This window comes from Molossus molossus, unplaced genomic scaffold (assembly GCF_014108415.1).
Source record: "Molossus molossus isolate mMolMol1 unplaced genomic scaffold, mMolMol1.p scaffold_m16_p_1, whole genome shotgun sequence".
Classification (NCBI taxonomy): Eukaryota; Metazoa; Chordata; class Mammalia; order Chiroptera; family Molossidae; genus Molossus; species Molossus molossus.
In genome coordinates, this window is record NW_023425344.1 from 5,674,068 (window position 1) to 5,692,261 (window position 18,194).

Below are 18,194 nucleotides of genomic sequence, written 5' to 3' on the forward strand. Positions count from 1 at the left end.
TTTCTCCTTCTCTCTAAAGTCAATAAATTCATAGAAATGAGCTGAGCAAACACCGTTGAGCGCGTGGCTACCGTAAAATCCTGATGGTCTGTAATGGTTGAGAACGTTTGACCAACCAGCCCCCACGCCAGGACTCTCTTCTCCTTGCAAGTTGTTAACAAATGATTCCAACGGCATCTTCCTTATCTGAAGGGCGATTCAGCGACGGTTCTGTGACGCCACAGCTTCGCTTTAAAGAGAGAAGGGCGGCCGGGTGGAGACAGATGGGCTGACGCACAATAGCGGGCCCACCTCCACCGTCCAGGGGAGCAGAGCCCCTGGGAGGCCGCAGCTGCCCGGCCCTCCCAGGACTCCGCTGCTGGTCACGTGTAAATCACAGCCTCCTGGAGCGGGGACGGGCTGTTCCTCCTGCTTTGGTCGAAGCAGCTCAGAGCTCTGGTGTCCCTTCTGTGTTCAGAAGAAGGGAACCCAGCCGCCTCCTGCTGTGGCCGAGTCCATGCGACATGACATCAGTAGTGGCCACCTGACGACCAGCAGGCCCAACTCAACATGAATTTGAAAGCCATCTTCCCAAAGCAAAACTCGTGCTTATCTGCGGTGCCATTCCCGGGTCTTGCCCAGGGGTCCACGTGGCTTCACCCCTCAGTCATCACAGACCAGCGTGGGGGCTTTGACCAAGTCACCTGGCTCCTCTGAATCTTAGTGACCCTGTGCCCCGTGGACAGGGAAGCGATACTTTCCCAGGCACGTCCTGTGCGCCATCCACTGGCTGGGCACTTTGCCCTCCTGGCCTTAGAAAGCCGTGCTGTATTGGTGGCGGGAGCGATGCAGTGACATGAAGCCTCGTGGCCTCCCGAGGCTTTGGTGGTGAAGAGACCCAGCCCAGCTGCCATCACGTTTAAAGACAATTAAACAAATGTGAGCTACAGTGGCAGAAACACCAGAGATGCCACATGCAAACTCCCATGGATTCCAACGCCACCAGATGGCTGCACCGCAGACGGGGGGCCTGAATGCAGGGCGCTCGCGCGGGGCTCAGGGGAGCATCGGAGTTCGGGGAGCACGTGTCAGGCACTGGAAGCCCGGGCGCAGACAGGTCGGCGCAGGGACCCTCAGGGTTTAGTGGCCAGAGTCCCGGAAGCTGGCTGCCCACCAGATTCACCGAGGGGAGCTGGGAAGCTCGTGGCACTGGGGTCTCCCTCGTCAGAGCAGCGGACATGGACACCGGGCAGCGCCGCGAGGAAAGGTTTCCTGATTTCCCCGGAAAGCCAGGGAGAGAAACGGCGCATCCGAACATCCAGGCTCCATTTCCAGGGGGCAGGGGCTGGGGGCCTAGTTCTGCGGCGGACGGGGGGACACGGGCTGCGTGTGCTTTTCCTTCTTCCCTGTGAGGCCACGGACGGTGTCCTGGGCGCTTCAGGAGAACCGTGTCTCCACAGCACACTGGCCCGTGGGCGGTACCTCCTCCTCCGCAGAGGAGAGAGCCGAGCTCAGAGCCGGGAGCGCTGTCTGCAGTCATCCGGCCGGAGGGGCTGCGCCGGCCCCGGGCCTGGGTCTGCTGGTCTCCGTGTCCCGTCCTTTCCCGCATGGAAACCCGGGAAGACGAGAACACCCTCACTTCTCCGCACGAGCAAGCGTGTCACCCGGGGCGGGCTGTCCGTCCCCGCCTCTCGCTCCTCACTTCACGGAGCTTCTCCAGGCCCACCGTTGGCTGGGCGTTTGCAGGGATGTCAGACTTTACGTGTCTAACCGATGACAGGCGTCGTGGCCGCCGCCGGGTCTGTGTCTGTAAGAAGGGAAATTGGAGCCACGCGAGAGCCCCGGTCTGCGGACCCCTGGGGAGCTGCCGGAGGAACCGCACGCTCCTCGGACAGCGGCTGTGCCGGGCCCGCGCACGCTGCAGTGACACGGCCCCTCCTTCCGGCTGAAAGACACAGACTTGTACCCTAAGACATTCTAGGAGCTGGCAAAGGCACCGGGGAAAGGGCTCAAGGTCACGGTGGTGCAAGAAACGTTGGCTACACATAGACACGGGGCAGCACTGTGGGGAGCCGGCCAGGAGACCCCGAACTCGCCCTGAGCCCAGGAGACAGCTGGTTTTCTCTCTACCGCCCAGAAAAGCCCCGGGAAGGTCAGTTGCCGGCCCAAAGGCAGAGATCCTCAGCCTTGGCACAGCGGCCTCATCAGCCTCGTTCGTTGCTGTGGGCCGTCCTGGGCGCTGTAGGACGTCTAGCAGCACCCCTGCCTCTCTGCCCTCTGGATGCCAGGGGCGTCCCTGCATTCCGAGGTGTCACAACCAGAATGTCTCCAGGCACTGCTAACTCCCTCGGAGCAGGGTCACCCCCAGCTGAAGTCCCCTGCCCCAAGCCCGCCAGCTCAGGGGAGCCTCGCCTTCAACGTGGGCAGTGTGAATCCGACTTGAGAAGTCTCGTCCCTTCCCCGTGCGCTGCGGATGGAGAGGGGGACCGAGGAGGCAGGACATGGTGTGGGGGAGGGCCTGTGGCCTGGAAGGTGGATGTTTGTGTGAGGCTGTGATGGACGAGGAGATGCAGAGACATTCACCACATGGTGAAGAGGGGGTGGGAAATGACATTTTAGGCTCTTTAACTACCTCCGTTAGTGACAACTGGGATTTCCATGGCAGCTCAAAGCACGCCTGATGTTTTGAATGTCTGTATCCGTGAGACATGCTCACTCGTAAATAATGCCCGGCGCCCCCAGCTGTGGGTTCGAGCCCGCAGTGGGACAGCGTGGCTTGTTCTGGGCAGGGACAGAGGGAAACACGAAGCTCTGCTCCGACTTCTGAAACAAGGTAATTCTGGACATTCAGACTCGGGGGGAAAACACCCCACCTGAGTTTGTTCAGTTGGTGGTTGGAGCTGGCTGCCCAGTGCCGCGCACATTTGGGGTGAGGGGTGTCGTGAGCACCCGACACAGAAGGTTGTTTTGTAGTCGCCACCGGTCACAAAGGCAGGGGTGTTTCTGACCGAGGCGCGCACGTGTGGTTATATTCATATGAAGTACGAAAGCATTTCAGGGCTGATGGGAAGCTGGGGACTGGTCCCTCAGACAGCCTGACCACCTTGGGATTTTCACAGAACAGCCCTGGTTTCATGCTGGCCTTGAACGTTTTCTTGAATAACAAACCCAGGTCTCACATGGGCGGTGCTTTCAAGAGCTCATTTCATTACAAATAAGCCGTGTTTTCGGTTAAAGAATGAAAGTACCAGTTTCTGAGACTATCTCCCCTCAAAGTACAATCGGCTCCTCCCCATCCCATCAGGGAGCCTGTCCTGAGAGGTGACTGCTGGGTTGTCACCCCCAGCCCCCTGGCCACGTCCCCAGCGGCCGCCAGGACCAGCCTCTCACCTGGGGCCCCTCTGGGCTTCGGGAAGGGTGGGCCTCTGCGGGACGGGGCGCGAGCTGCTCTCCGGCTCGGGGGGCAAGGGCTGGTACTTCTTCGGAACAGGGACAACAGGTGGCCTGCGTGAAGAGTCACAGGGGAGACTGAGGAGCTTTGCCGCACAGGGGGCCCCAGTGTTCCCAGCTTTGGGTGGGAAACGCCCGTTTCTGGGTGCCGACACCTTCCAGCTCCGCCGGCCCAGTCCGGGGGGTTCGGTCGCGGACAGGGGACAGCGGACAGCGTCCTCCTTAGGAGCACCCGCCCCTGCGGCGCTCTTTGCGTTGCTTCTGTTTTCTGATGTGATTTCCTACAGAGTCTTTGGTTCTTCAATATGCCACCTGTTTGAGTGTCAGGAGGCCTGGGGACAAAGTAATGGCTTTCCATTTACCTCGGACCGGAAGGCCTTGAGCTTCTTAAACCCCCCAAAGAATCAGGGACATGTCTCTCGATGGGCACCCACTCACTTGGGAAGTGTGCGGGGCACCATTGGGAGCCGCAGAAAACGCAGAGGAAAGAGACGCGGTCACTGGTTCACGCACCCCTCCAGGAGAGCAGAGAGGAGTGGGGACGCCCCCGTGAGGGTGACGACGGAAGTATTCGCAGTGACCGCGGACAACGAGGGTGCCCTCATCACCCCATAAGAGCCCAGGAAATCAAGCCTGCTCCTCTGCCCTCCGCGGCTATGTACAGACACAGTACTACTTGTGCTTCTGTATGGACCGGTAAATGTATGCGGGTATGCTAGGAGGCCCTCGGAGGGGCCCCCGGCCGGTCCTCTCTGCAGACTTCTGGGCTCGGAGAAGGGGGGAAAGAGGGAGGAGCAGGGAAGCAGTGGTGAGTGGGGCACACTGACTGGCCCTCCGAGAGGATGGACGAAGGCTGGCGGAACCTTGTTCTCTGGCTGACTCATTAATTTTCAATGTCCCATTTTGGTGTTTCTCTTTTTTAAATTTTGGAGCTTTCCAAATTCTGGAACTTAGTGGTCTAGGTATATAGCAGAACCAAAGACCGAGTGTCTTACCGAGGAGGTGGTAATGGCATCTGCAAAAAGAAAGAGAGTCAGGAATTAAATTTACTGTTGTATGAGCCGAGCTAATGGTTAAGATGTACAAACAGAAATGATAGGTCCCAACTGAACTTCCAGGATGTAGTTTTCAAGTGCTATCGGAGCGTTCACAGTGTCCACATTGCTAGGCCGCTAGGACCCGGGGTGTGTGTGTGTGTGTGTGTGTGTGTGTGTGTGTGACAGGTGCGTTTTCAGGGCTGTTCTTACCTTGTTTCCCTTGGCGAGGTTGGCTCCTAGAACACAAGAAGGGACAGCAGTGAATTCACAGGCGATGTCGTCAAACTATTTTTACACATATTTAAACAAAATCGTTCCCATCTGTTTCCTTTTTAATATGATTTTATTGATTTTTTTTAGAGAGAAGAAGGGAGAGAGGTAGCAACATCCATCTGAGAGAGAAACATCGATTGGTCGCCTCCTGCACGCCCCCTACTGGGGATCGAGCCCGCAACCCGGGCATGTGCCCTGACTATGAATCGAACCAGGACCTCTCAGTCCATGGGACGATGCTCAATCCACTGAGACACACCAGTGGGGCTGAAATCATTCCCATTTGAATAATCTTGATGATAATGTCAAAGAACATTTAAAAAAATTGAATCCTCACCCCAGGATATGTTTATTGATTTTAGAGGAGGGGACGGGAGAGAGAGAGGGAGAAACATCAGATGGGTTGCCTCCCATAGGTGCCCCGACTGGGGTTCAAACCCACAACCTAGATATGTGCCCTGACTGGGAATTGAACCCATAACCTTTGGGTGTATGGGAAAACGCTCCAACCAACTGAGCAACACTGGCCAGGGCAACATTTATCGATATCTAATTAGGTACCCAGCACCAGGCTAACCACTTTAGTTATGGAATTTCATTCCTTTGTGCTGGTAATGCAGAAACCCAGGCACGGTGAGGTTAGGTTGTTGCTTCCGGCCACCCTGAAGTTAGTAAGTGCTAGAACAAGATATCAGGTCCTGCTTAAGCACTAATTCTTTTTTAAAATATGTTTCTATTAACTTTTCTTATAAAGAAAGAAAGGGAGGGGGAGACAGAGAGAGAGAGAAACATTGATTGGCTGCCTCCTGCATGCCCCCTCCCTCCAACTGGGGGTCGAACCCGAAACCCAGGCATGTGCCCTGACCGGGAATTGAACTGGGAACTTTTGGGGTGAGGGGCAATGCTCAACCACTGAGCCACACCAGCCAGGGCTTTAACCACTAATTCTTTTTTTTTTTATCCTCACCCGAGGATATTTTTCCATTTTTTGTACAGATAGAGTGGGAGGGAGAGAGAGGAAGGAGAGAGAGAGAGAAACATCGACGTGAAGAGACACATCGAGTGGCTGCCACCCGCACGACCAACCATGGCCGGGGACAAACTGCAACCGAAGTACATGCCCTTAGCGGGAATCGAACCCGGGTCTCTCCAGACCGCAGGCCGACGCTCTAACCGCTGAGCCAAACTGGCCAGGGCTAACCACTAATTCTTGATTAGAATTAATATTCTTTTATGTGTAGTAATCTCATTAATTCAAGTTCCTTATTTGTGAGACAAAGTTGGACTAAATCATGTTTTTTAACTACACTCTGAAGAATCCCCTGGGCTCCCCTTTGAAATTCCTAAGAAGCCTGGGGGTTGGGGGCTGTTCTGGCTCGTACCCATTATTGGGGCGGGGTGTATACGTATCTCCACTTCATCTACTTCCCAGTGAATCTCCTCTTAAGATTTATTTTGGGTAGAGATCCAGCTGCCAAAAAGAGCACAATCAACCCACTTCAACGCAACCCAACCCAACGCAACCCAACCCAACCCACTTCAACCCAACCCACTTCAACCCAACCCAACCCAACCCAACCCAACCCAACCAAACACATACTGGTCTGGCTGATTTCAGGGTCTCCCAGGTCTAAAGCAACTACCCCATGGGACAGAATTACCATTCTCCCTATTTTGTTTTTGTTTTGGAAACACGTTTTACATAGCTAAGGTAGACCTCCCTGCACGAGTTCCAATGCTGATGGCAGACGGGAATCGCAGATGTCGTAAAAACACAAAATGTGACCCAGGACGTATTTCACCAGCAGCAGCAATATAGTTAATGTTGTATCTTTGGCTATTTAAGTAATATTAACCAAACGCTGAGACTGATGCTTTCTTAAGGCACACAATTAGAACACATGGAATGAACTTGCTCTCATTTCATTGGGTATTGGCTTCACCTTCTGAGCTCTCTGGGGAGCTATTTGGCTGCGGGTGCCGATGACCTTTCCTGTGAAGCCTGGCTTTCCAAGAGGTCTCTTTCCATAGCTACCACTCTGTCTATGGGGGATCAATTCAACTCACTGGAAAAAATTCAATACAGAGACTGAGTGTCTGCAAGTCAACAGGAACACCCCTTTTATTGTTTCAGAGACATCTATTGCTTTAGTGACTGGGAATCGAGAAAAGGACATCTGTTTTCCTTTTATTCACTGGCTATTGAGCACATAGCATGGGTCAAGAATGGATTCATTTTTAATATACGTACCGATGCGGTTGTTGGGGAATGTTATACCAAAAAATAAAATAAAAAGAAAAGAAAGCTGCTAATCCCACATAACTTACATTTCAGTGGCAGGAGACAGAAAACAAACAAAAGTATATGATGACAGGTGATGACAAGTGCAATAAAAAAAACGAAGCAGAGTGAGGGACAGCAGGGCATGGAGGGACAGGCGGGGGGTGGGGTTGCTATGTTTTAGGTAGACTCCTGGAGGCCTCCTGGACGGGGGATGAGGATGGAGGCCCGAGGATGGTGAGAGAACACACAGTGTGACTATTTGGGCAAGAATATTCCAGACAGAGGGAACAGCCAGTGCAAAGGCCCTGGGGTGAGCTGAGATGGGGGTTGGTGGTGGAGGTGGGGGGTGCCCAGGTCACAGGGTCTCGGGGGCTATAGTAAGACGGCCTCAGCCACAGTGCACCTTATTGATACACAGTTCTGTGTCTTCATTGTAATGTAGAGTTTTCTCTGGCTTCATTCAGTATTCCCCTCACTTAAAAAAAATCTGTGTACCATATCATTAGCAACAGTAACAAAAATCCCTGAGGGTTTCAGCTCTAAGTAATTTGTGCTGTTTTATTTCTCCTATTCACTCCTTAGATCAGCGATTTTCAACCATTTTCCTCTATGGCACACATAAACTAATTACTAAAATTCTGTGGCACAGCAAAAAATGCATTTTTTGCCAATCCGACAAGAAACAATAGGTACGGTTTTGATTCATTTACACTGGACGGCTATTGTGTTGGCCGTTGTCATTTTTTATTTGATATCTAAAGGAAAAGAGGTCAGTGCCCCTGACTAGTCAGGTATTGCAAATTAAAAAAATTCTTGCAGCACAGTGGTTGAAAATTGCTGGTTTGGATAACTGAAATCCAACAAACTAAGAGTCAGAGATGAACTTCAGGGACTCCCCAAGTAAGAAGCCAGGACCCCACAGGAAGCACTGTGTCAATTGTTACACAGTTTTGAAGATAATCCGGATAAAATCCAACTAGTTTTTTCTTTCTTCTTTTTTTTTGAGGAGGCTTGCTTAATAAAGTAATAATGCTGTAGGTATTTGGGATAATGGAAGAGGAGGAGACGGGAGTTGACCTTCTGGAATTTGAATCTCGATTCTGCTACTCACTGTGTGCAGAGTCGTAGCAGGTGCTCCGACATACTCATGAAATAAACAAACGGACTGAGGAGCGGCTGGGTTTGCGCATCTGGGGGAAGGAGGATGGGCTGCTCACACTCCATGGGCATGCGTGTGTGGAGCCACTGACCTCACATACTTCGATCCCTGGCTTTTATTGCATGCCACCGTGCCAGGATTGTTGTGTAACGGGAAAGCAGAGCACATATGACAACTTGCCTATCTGATGAGGTATGCAAATATTCTCAGACTCTCTGGCAAGTTTCTTGTCTGTCACAGGAGAAGCCCACATACGTCTTCTTCCAGGTCTTCCCCATCTTGAGATGAACAAAGCAGCTTCACTGGGAATGGGCCGGCAGGCGCGCCATCTGGCGGCCACATGTGCAATCAGCACCATCCAGCCAGTGTCCTCGTTGGCTCTTCGGTCTCAGACAAGACAGGTTCATTTCAGCCAAGTTGGCTGTGGAATCTGTTGGTCCCAGTCTGGCCATGACCTCTATTACTTATTAGGGGTCAGTGAAGTTAAAGCAAAACCTCCCAGAGGAGAAGAAAGCATCGCGAGACGTTCCGTGGCGTGTCCCGAGCAGATTGAAACGATTTACAAGAGCCGGCTGTTATGTGTTCAGGGATTTTGCAATGCAGTCGTTAAACACAGCTGCTATTAAAAAAAATAAGTTATATATAAACGTACACTGGCATTCTAGCAAAAACAAAGGCAGCACATGCTCACAACTCAGGACTTCCTAAGCATCCCGCTACATTTTACTACTATCTTTGCTGTTGAAGTTATTTACCTCTGTTTTGAGGGAATACTATGAAATGGTCTCTCTTCCCAGCACCATGTGTAACAATCATGTTGGTAGCTTGAAATTTGCCATGGTGGGGTATTTATTTACCCCACGGAAACTGGAAAATGTTACATATCAGGATTTGACTTATTCTTTTGTTGCTTATCTGGACTTAAGAAAGTGGTGGAGAAAATGCTGAAAGCAAATTAATTTAAAGTGTGTTGCATCTATATCCATTGTGAAAAGAGGAAAATTGGGGACTGAGTATTTCTGTGACTCCAGGCACTGTTAATACTTGGTGTTGTCTGTGTTCTGGGTTTTGGCCGTTCTGACAGGTATGTAGTGGTACCTCCCTGTTTTACTTTGCATTTCCCTGATGACAGGTGATGCAGAGCATCTTTTCATATGCTTATTTGCCATTTGTGTCTCCTTTGGTAAGGTGTCTGTTGTGGTCTTTGACTCATTTAAAAAAAAATAAGATGTAGGTTTTCTTATTGTTGAGTTTTAAGAGTTCTTTGTACATTGTGGATAATAGTTCTTTATCCGATGTGTTTTCTGAGAGTATTTTTCTCCCAGTCTGAGGTTTGTCTTCTGATTCTCTTGGCATTGTCTTTCACAGAGCAGTTTTTATTTTAATAAAGTTCAGCGTATCAATGATTTCTTTCATGGATCGTGTCTTTGGTGTTATATCTAAGACGTTGTCACCATGCCCAAAGTCATCCAGGATTCCTCTTATATTATCTTCTAGGAGTTTTACAGTATTGGCTGTGTTCCATTTTTGAGTTAATTTTTGTAAAGGGTGTAAGGTCTGTGTCTAGAATTTGTTTTTGGTGTGATTAACCAGTTCTAGCAACCATTTGTTGAAAAATATCTTTGCTCCATTGTATCGCTTTTGCTTCCTTGCCAAAGATCAGTTGGTTCTATTTATGTGGGTCTATTTCTGGTCAATTCTGTTTCATTGATCTATTTGCTCTTGCACTGTCGGTCTTGATTACTACAGCTTGATAGTAAGTCTTGAAGTTGATGCCAGTTCTCCAACTTTGTCCGCAGATATTATTTTCAGAGAGCCAGCCATGGAGTATTTACCACTGCTTGTGACCTGGTTTTGTGACCCGAGTGACTTAATACAAACTGTTTGGCCTCTCTGAGCTTTGGTAGCCTTATCTGTGATTTAAACAGTTAGAAAAGAAGACGTATAGCATCCAAGAATTTGTTTCCTGATAGAAGGGACAATGACACAGTAGAATGGTCACAAATAGGACCCTTGACGTCATCCAAGTGGTTTCTGACCTCACTTCTGTCACTTACTGAATAGCTCTGGTAAGTTATTTAAACATTCTGGACTTCAGTTTCTCTGTCTGTAAAATGCAGATAACAAAGTGTAGTTCCTTGGATGGTTAGGATTCAATAAAATAATACTTGTTTATCACTTAGCTACCATTTAATTTGTGTTAAATAGATGCAGCACTCTTTATCTATGAACTATGATCATGAAAATCAACACTTTTAGAAACAGACCATCAGTGTAAGTAGAGAAATAGACTGAGGACAAAATACTGGCCTCAGTCACGGTATTGGTTAGGTCTAAGAGTTTTACGACGTATGAAAGAGAACCATTAAGATTTGGAGTCCAGATGATTGATTACAGATGAAGAATAGGAAACAACTTGTGATCCAAGTAGTTAATGTATATTTGACAAGGCCCATGTGAGAAAACTCTCCAAGCCTGTTGAGCTTTCAGAAATGAATTCCAGCGATAGATTGCTGAAGCCGGTCTTTGGGTCGAGGGGGGAAGGAGTCAGTTAGGCCAAGGGTGTGGGAGGGACCTACCTGCTTTGGCAACTCTCACAGAAGGTCAGAGCATACAGCTTTTTTAGGATCATGTACTTGAACATGTACATGAACAGCTGTGTGCTGGGGTTAGTGAGGAATGTGGAATGAAAACATTACGAGCCTGCGGAGACATCTTTCCTGCTGACCTGGGTGTCTTGGGAAATGGGGCAGGCTGGGCAGCAGGGGGCAGTGAAGGGCGAGGACTGAGGGGGTGGCACGGGCTGCCCGGGGGTGGCTCTGTGTGCACGAACCAGGCACGAAGTCACAATCCTAGAGGCCACAGTGCCCCCTGTATTTCTCGAGGAGGGCTACTGAGGCCTGGGGAGGGAATATATTTGCCCAAGTTTAAACTCGGAGCCAATATGGGGCCAAAAGCAACCCAGGCTACTTGGATTGTCCCTCTGGAGGCCCCCCCCCCCCAATGGGACTGTGTGACCGAGGGCCCCGGGCCTGTCTCTCCGTGCTCCTATGTTAACTTAATGAGCATTCACTACCCCTTCAAAACGGTGTTGTGCGTTTGCTCTAGGGAACACAGTGTCAATAGACTGGTCTTTGGGGTCCAGGAGTCCAGCTTATTTTAACATTTATCTGGATCAGATTTATTTTCTACAGTAAACACCAACTAGACTCTCTCCGTCTACAGAGAGTCAGGAGGACATGGCAGTGCTGGTGAACAGCGCAGGGTGAAGAGGGAGAGCATTCTGGGAGTCACCCGTTCAGTGTCCCTTTGTTGAGGCTCCACCACGTCCCTGGGACTGGGCTGTGTTCTGCAGTGGTTATCACCTTTAAAACATGCAAATACGCCCAGCAGGCCTCAGCAGTTAGGTCGTCGGCCCACGGACCGGAGAGGCCCAGGTTCAGTTCCGCTAGGGGCACATATCTCGGTTGCAGTTTGTCCTTGGCTCTGGTTGGGGTCGTGTGGGTGGCAGCTGGTTAATGTGTCTCTCTCACATCAATGTTTCTCTCTCTCTCTTCCTCCCTCTCTCCATCTCTATCTGCAGATGAATGCAAAAATGTCCTCACGTAAGGATAAAAAAATAAAATAAAACACACAAATACCCTATGATATAGGCGCTATTTTCTCCATTTTATAGACATGGAGAAATGTTGGAGAGGGAAGATACCTGCATATTTCAGGGTTGGAAAGTGGTACAGCTGGGATTCGAACCCAGGCTCCTTGTCCCCAAGTCCCACACTCACATAACCACATCTTAGCTGCTTCTGAGCATCAGAAACAGTGCTCACCTTCTCTGGAAGCCACTGTCTCACACCGCAGTCCGAGGTCCCTTGTTCTGCGAAGCCTTCCTGCCTGTTCTGAGTTCCCACAACACTTACTATAGGACTGGCCAGACGCGGACCCCTCACCGTCTAAGGCATTGTGACTTGGTGCCCTGGCGTGGAGTAATTTTAAACGAAGTGACCTTCTGCGTCAGCAATGATCACAGAGCGCTGTGACTGCCTGTTTTTAATTTTCTATTTGTGGCTCTTTTCTGTTTCTCTATTGGAAAACACATTTGCCACATCAAGCTGTTACTAGACGCCTTTCCTTTTCTCTGAGACTGATTATTCCCCTGTGTGGTGGTGAGACAAAATACTGCCCTGTGGTCTCATTACTGAGTGGTTTTACAAAGTCTGTAACATTAACTTTGAACTGAATATCGTATTAATGCCCCTGCTGCCTTTTAAAAAAATCCTCACCTGAGGACATTTTTGCATTTATCTTCAGGTAGAGTGGGAGGGAGAGAGGAGGGAAGAGAGAAAGAGAGAAACATCAACGTGAGAGAGACACACCGAGTGGTTGCCACCCACATGACCCCAACCAGGGCCGGGGACAAACTGCAACCAAGTTATGTGCCCTTAGTGGGAACCGAACCCGGGGCTCTCTGGTCTGCAGGCTGATGCTCTAACTGCTAAGCCAAACTGGCCAGGGCTGCCTCTGCTGCTTTTGAGCCAGAGGTTGTATCTGAAATAAATGTAAATCTGTTAAGGATACAATATGTAGGATGCCAAATGCCATTGTTTTTTGCGATAGCGTGTGTTTGTGTTCCACCACTAGGGGGCAGCACCACCCATCAATTCATGTCTGGCATTGAACCTCGCACAGTGTGGATGAGTAAGTAGGCTACTAAGGAACGGCATTTGTTTGCAGAATAAATTTTAGATACGAGCACGTACAGTAGAACTCTGGAACCATTGCTGTAGTTGACAAAACACTGGGTCTGGCCTTGGCTGTGACTACTTGCTTGCTGACTTGGAAGAAGCTACTTCCCTTGTTAGCCGTCCTTGCATAAAGCAAGGGCGCTGAACTCGAGAGACATCAACGTCTTCTCTGATGCTAATGCCTCGGGCATCTCCATTCCTCTGAAAGCCAACGCGTGGAAAGGTCTTCTGATGGCGTCCTGTGGAATTCCATCTTGCTTCTTTTCACCCGAGCTCCTGTTTCTGGACACGCGTGTTCGCGTACCTCTGTGTAATTCTTCCTTTCTTGGGTAGTTGACTGTGTTTTGTTATCAATTCATTCTTGCGTACGATATGCTTGTCATTTCAAAGGAAATGGGTTTAGAGTTTGTGTTTGGTTTACAGCCAAGAAAAAGAGATTCATTTCAGCCTCATTTATTTTCAGCCTGAAGAAGCTGAATATTACAACGATTCTCATGCGAAAGATGATTTCTTCTGAATCTGTGGTTAATGCTAATGGTTCATTACAAACAACTTATATTATATAGATATATACTTTGCCCTCAAGTAAAACTTTTATCCATTTTTAGGAATGAAAATAAAGTCAAGCTTCAGGGAATATAAGTTCTTGAAATCTGACAGTTTCCAGATAATGTTAGACTATGATTGTAAGAAAAATGACATGAACTGTACATTAACATAAATCTATAACTGCTCAACTTGATGAAATATATCACCGTAAAATTCTGCCATTACCGAACCACCCGATATGTTTTTTGCTATGACACTTTGTGAGAAGGAATAAATTATCGGAGAATGTGTTGGCATCAAAAACACAGAAGTTTGTAATAAACACATAAATCACTGAAGCATCTTCTAGCAAGATGCCTGATCTCAAACACGGGGGCGTTCATACTACCTCCCCCTTCCCGCTTCCTTCTCTGTAGAACCCAGAGCCCGGGGTGCTACCGGAGAGCCATCAATTATAGAGTGTGGGAGGAGGCGAAGAACATGGTCCCCACTGAAGGTTTTCACACAGCCTCCCCACTCCCACAAGCCTAAACTTCTGTGAGCCCAGCTTCCACTGAGGTCCTCTCTGCAGCTTTGGCCTCGCTTTACGCCAGGCTGTATTTTAAAACTGGTCCTAGGTTTGTAGCCATGGTACCCTATACCAGCCAGCATCCACTGTAAAATTGACAGCACTAGCTTAACTCTGAAAGAGATGTCCTCGTGGCTCTCATGAAGACTTGGTTTGCTTTCTGTGTTATGGGCAATTAATATACATAGAGAAGCATGTCCCCTTTCTGCTTAGACTACAGGGACGCTCAGAGGCAAATTAGTAGCTCAATCTTAATAGAATGTAGTGATGCGCACCTGAAAATCCTGAATTTTATCTTTGTCATATAGTCTCTCTAGATGTTTATTTTAATTTTCGTTTTTTTTTTAAATCCTCACACCACCTGAGGATATTTTTCCTTTGACCTTTTTTTTTTTTTTTTAAGATAGAGGGGAGGAAGGGAGAGAGAGACTCATTGATTGTTTGCCTCCTGCACTACCCCAGCTCGGGTTGGGAATCGAACCTGCAACCCAGGTATGCGCCCTTGACCAGGAATTGAACTGGAGACCCTTCAGTCTGTGGGCCGATGCTCTAACCACTGGGAAAACTGGCCAGGGCTATTTTATTTATTTATTTTTTAAATCCTCACTCGAGGATATTTTTGCGTTTATCTTCAGATAGAACGGGAGGGGGGGGAGAGAGAGAGAGAAACATCGATGTGAGAGAGACACATTGACTGGTTGCCACCCACATGACCCCAACCAAGGTGGGGATAAACTGCAACCGAGGTATGTGCCCTTAGCAAGAACCGAACCCAGGACTCTCTGGTCTGCAGAGCCAAACCAGCCAGGGCTGGCCAGGGCTATTTTAATGTTCTTCTATTTTAATGCAAGTTTTTGTTAAGTACTCCAATATCTTTGTGAGATGAAGCAAAGTGTAAATAAATAAATGAAAGGATAATTGTGATATTGTGATTTATAATAAATACATATTTGGTCTTTGTCCCTGCATCTGGTATGAGATCCTAAATATCTTGAAATTTCCTAAATGTTGAGAGCTATAAAGGTGTCTTTTGTTATGTTAATGAGGCACATTTGAGGACACACCTGAGCATGGGGGCTGTTTGCCTGTGGAGCCACCCACTTGATTGGAGGGTTGACTCTTTCAGTGCAGATGGAAGTTGAGAAGGGGAGAGGAGCTGGAGCTGGAGTTCAGTCCCCAGGGGCCAATAATTTAATCAGTCTTGGCTGCGTCATGCAGCCGCCCTACAAACAGCAAGGGATGGGGTTCGGAGAGCTTCCAGTTTGGGGAACACGCAGAGACGCAGGAAGCATGGAATGTGCTCACCTGTCCCTCGCACCTGCCCTGTGCATCTCCTGTGTCTGGCTGTTCCCGAGTTACATCCTTTCACAATAAACCAGGGATCTAGGAAGTAAAATGTTTCCCTGACTCCTGTGATCTGCTCTAGCAAATTAATCAAAGCCAAGGAAGGGCTCTTGGGAACCTCCGATCTGTCGTCAGTTAGCCAGAGGCAGGGGTGACGACCTGGGCTTGACACGGGATCTGCCCCGAGGGGCGGGCGTGGTCCCGTAGGCCTGAGCCCCACCTGCACAAGTTCAGGTGGTGTCTGGGTGTGTAGCACCGAAACGGGATTGACGCGCAGGACACCCGCTTGATGTCCGAGAACAGCTCAGTAGTGCGGGGTGCAAAGCCCCCAGGCGCACGTCGAGATTGGGATCAGAACTGTCTTAGTAGTTAAACATACATATTGATAGTTAAAATAATGTCCAAAGAAGCTTCTGTCATCAAAGAAGTGCAGGTGTATGTCTGCAGCAAACAGTAAAGACAAGACAGGAAATGAGAAATCCTATTCTTGTCTGATTTCTCCCCAGGACTCATTTCTCAGTGAGCATCTGGGAAGGTCCTGTTAGGACCTGGACCATTCGCATATCAAATGCTCGCGGCCTGGTCTGGGCTCTCTCTGCATCTGGCCACCTTCCGCGGCCAGAGGCATCCGACACTTTCTCTAGGAATTCACCTGGTGTTTGAGGCGTAAAGCACGTCGGTTAATGGAGAACAGCTGTGTACATTGACGTCGTTGCAACTTTTAAGGGCTGCAGAGGCACTGATGTGGGAGCCCCCACTTCTGGGGCGTTAGGACTGGGATAGAAGAGGAGAGGGGTCCTTGGGGGATGCAGGATGGAGACAGATAAACCAGGAACAACTGTGTTTCCACCACGGCAGCACCCTTCCTGCCTCCACTACTGTGTTGAATTCAACAGTCACAGCCCTGCTCACTTCACCTCTTAAAGAGGCAAGTGAGACTTAGCTGGGTTAGGTGACTTACCCAAGGTCACACAGCCAGGGCGTGGCAGAGCTCGAGTTCTGGCTGCTACCATGGTTCCTTCCCCCTGTTTGCTGTTGAGGAGGTCTGCTCGCTGTTCCCCCAGGTCCACCCTCCACCTCCACCCCACTCCCTGCCCTGGGACCCGTCAGTATGGGCCACTTATGGGCTGCCCTGTCCTCTGGTGTCTGGTTGGGCTCAGCCCTTGGAAGTCCTAGATCAGAGGGAAGTTGGGCATGTATTCCCGTGGCTTCTGCCTTGTGAGGTCCACTCGGGCTGGTGTCCCGGCCAGGGGTCAGTGCTTTTCCAAAGTCACTGTGACCCTTCTGATCCTTAGCAACTGTCTCTCATTGCTCCGGGCTTGGGAGCGGGGACCCCGCCACTGCCTTTGACCCAGATCCTGCACACCCCTTGTTCTTCCCCTGCACCACACACCTCAGTCAAACCTTCCTTTGTAACTAACCTTTCTTTTAAAAATGTTTTTGGTTGTTTTTTTTTTTAGAGAGAGAGGAAGGGAGAAAGATGGAAACATTGATGTAAGAGAGATACATCCGTCCGCTGCCTCCTGCACACCCCCACTGGGGATCGAGCCCACACCCAGGCCTGTGCCCTGCCTGGGAATCGAACCGGGACCTCTCAGTCCATGGGACGACGCTCAGTCCACTGAGCCACACCGACCGGGCTGTACATACATTTTCTTAACTTATCCTAATTTGGGTTTGCCATCTGTTTCCTGTTAGGGTCCTAACTGTTACACTTTCCCATGAAAGAAAATGTGGTATTAGTCCCATGTGACAGACTATAGCAGTAAACACATAAAGGTGAGCTTGACATGTTTCAGTTACTGGGAAATATAAATCATGGGGCTGTCATCTTTTCCAATTGGACATTGTAAGAGGAAATGGGGACACGGGGGCAAATAATGAGAGAAGCTATGATGGATGTGATCCCATTAACTGTCCTTGCTGTCCTGTGTCTGCTCCTAGCATGGCTGAAATGGCTTGTCTCCCCCGCCCCTGCCTGTATCTTCATCTCCAGATTGGGTCGCTTTGCCTAAAGCTTACATATCTGTGTTTACATTAAATCAATCAGCATTTTAAAATTAGATTTCTATCTTGTGATTTTGTTGGGGTAGGCTTAGAAAAACAACTTAGTGATATGTTTACTGCTGTTCGTATGTTTTAAAAACAGTTTCTTTCTGAAATTGCACAACACAAAACATGAGTTCTCACAATCAATTGCTTCATCAGAAAAAATAAGGTGATAAAAAGCCCTAAAACGGGTGAGGATCTTTCTAAAATTGGTTATTTCACGAGGGATTAAAGTTCAGCGGATCACCTATTTAAGAAAATCTGTGGCCACAAACAAAAATGCAAGAAGATTTTGAAAGCAAAGAACTGTGTTTGTATGTGTCTGACTTTGTGACTTGACTTTACCTGTAACGTGTTGGCTTCTGATGTCCTTGGACATGGAGATGGGTTTGTCCACCTGTAGAAGACAGCAGGGCACCATTACGTCTCCAATTGTGACTATGATACCATCTAATGTCCTACTCTGCATGGTTAGATTCTCAAAGCTAAAGGCATAGGTCTCTCAACTCTTTGTTCTGAGAGATCACCACCTGTGTATGGTTGCCCCTCAGTCGATACGTGCAAATATGTGTACCGCTGTGCCAATGGGTGGTATTGGTCACACAAATACCTGGGTTTGAGATTCTTGAGTTCTTTTGAAGATCAGCGTACAGGCTGAAGTACACCGGGAGCAGTTAGCGGGCAGGTCAGAGTGTGGCCTCTTTGGGGTACCTGGGCTGGGGTTTCACCTCTGCCACGTGCTAGCTATGAGATGTGGCAA

The 18,194-nt window shown here is 49.1% G+C and overlaps 1 protein-coding gene across 1 annotated transcript in view; it reads right to left on the bottom strand.

Moving 5' to 3' along the window:
* Nucleotides 1–18,194, bottom strand: part of CLNK (cytokine dependent hematopoietic cell linker) — a 90,584-nt gene that overhangs the window by 34,793 nt on the left and 37,597 nt on the right. The window contains exons 7-10 of the mRNA XM_036281480.1: nt 17,780–17,831; nt 4,677–4,702; nt 4,425–4,444; nt 3,370–3,483 (exon numbers count right to left, since the gene is read on the bottom strand). Coding sequence (XP_036137373.1) covers nt 3,370–3,483; nt 4,425–4,444; nt 4,677–4,702; nt 17,780–17,831 — 212 coding nt within the window. The remainder of the gene's footprint in view (nt 1–3,369; nt 3,484–4,424; nt 4,445–4,676; nt 4,703–17,779; nt 17,832–18,194) is intronic.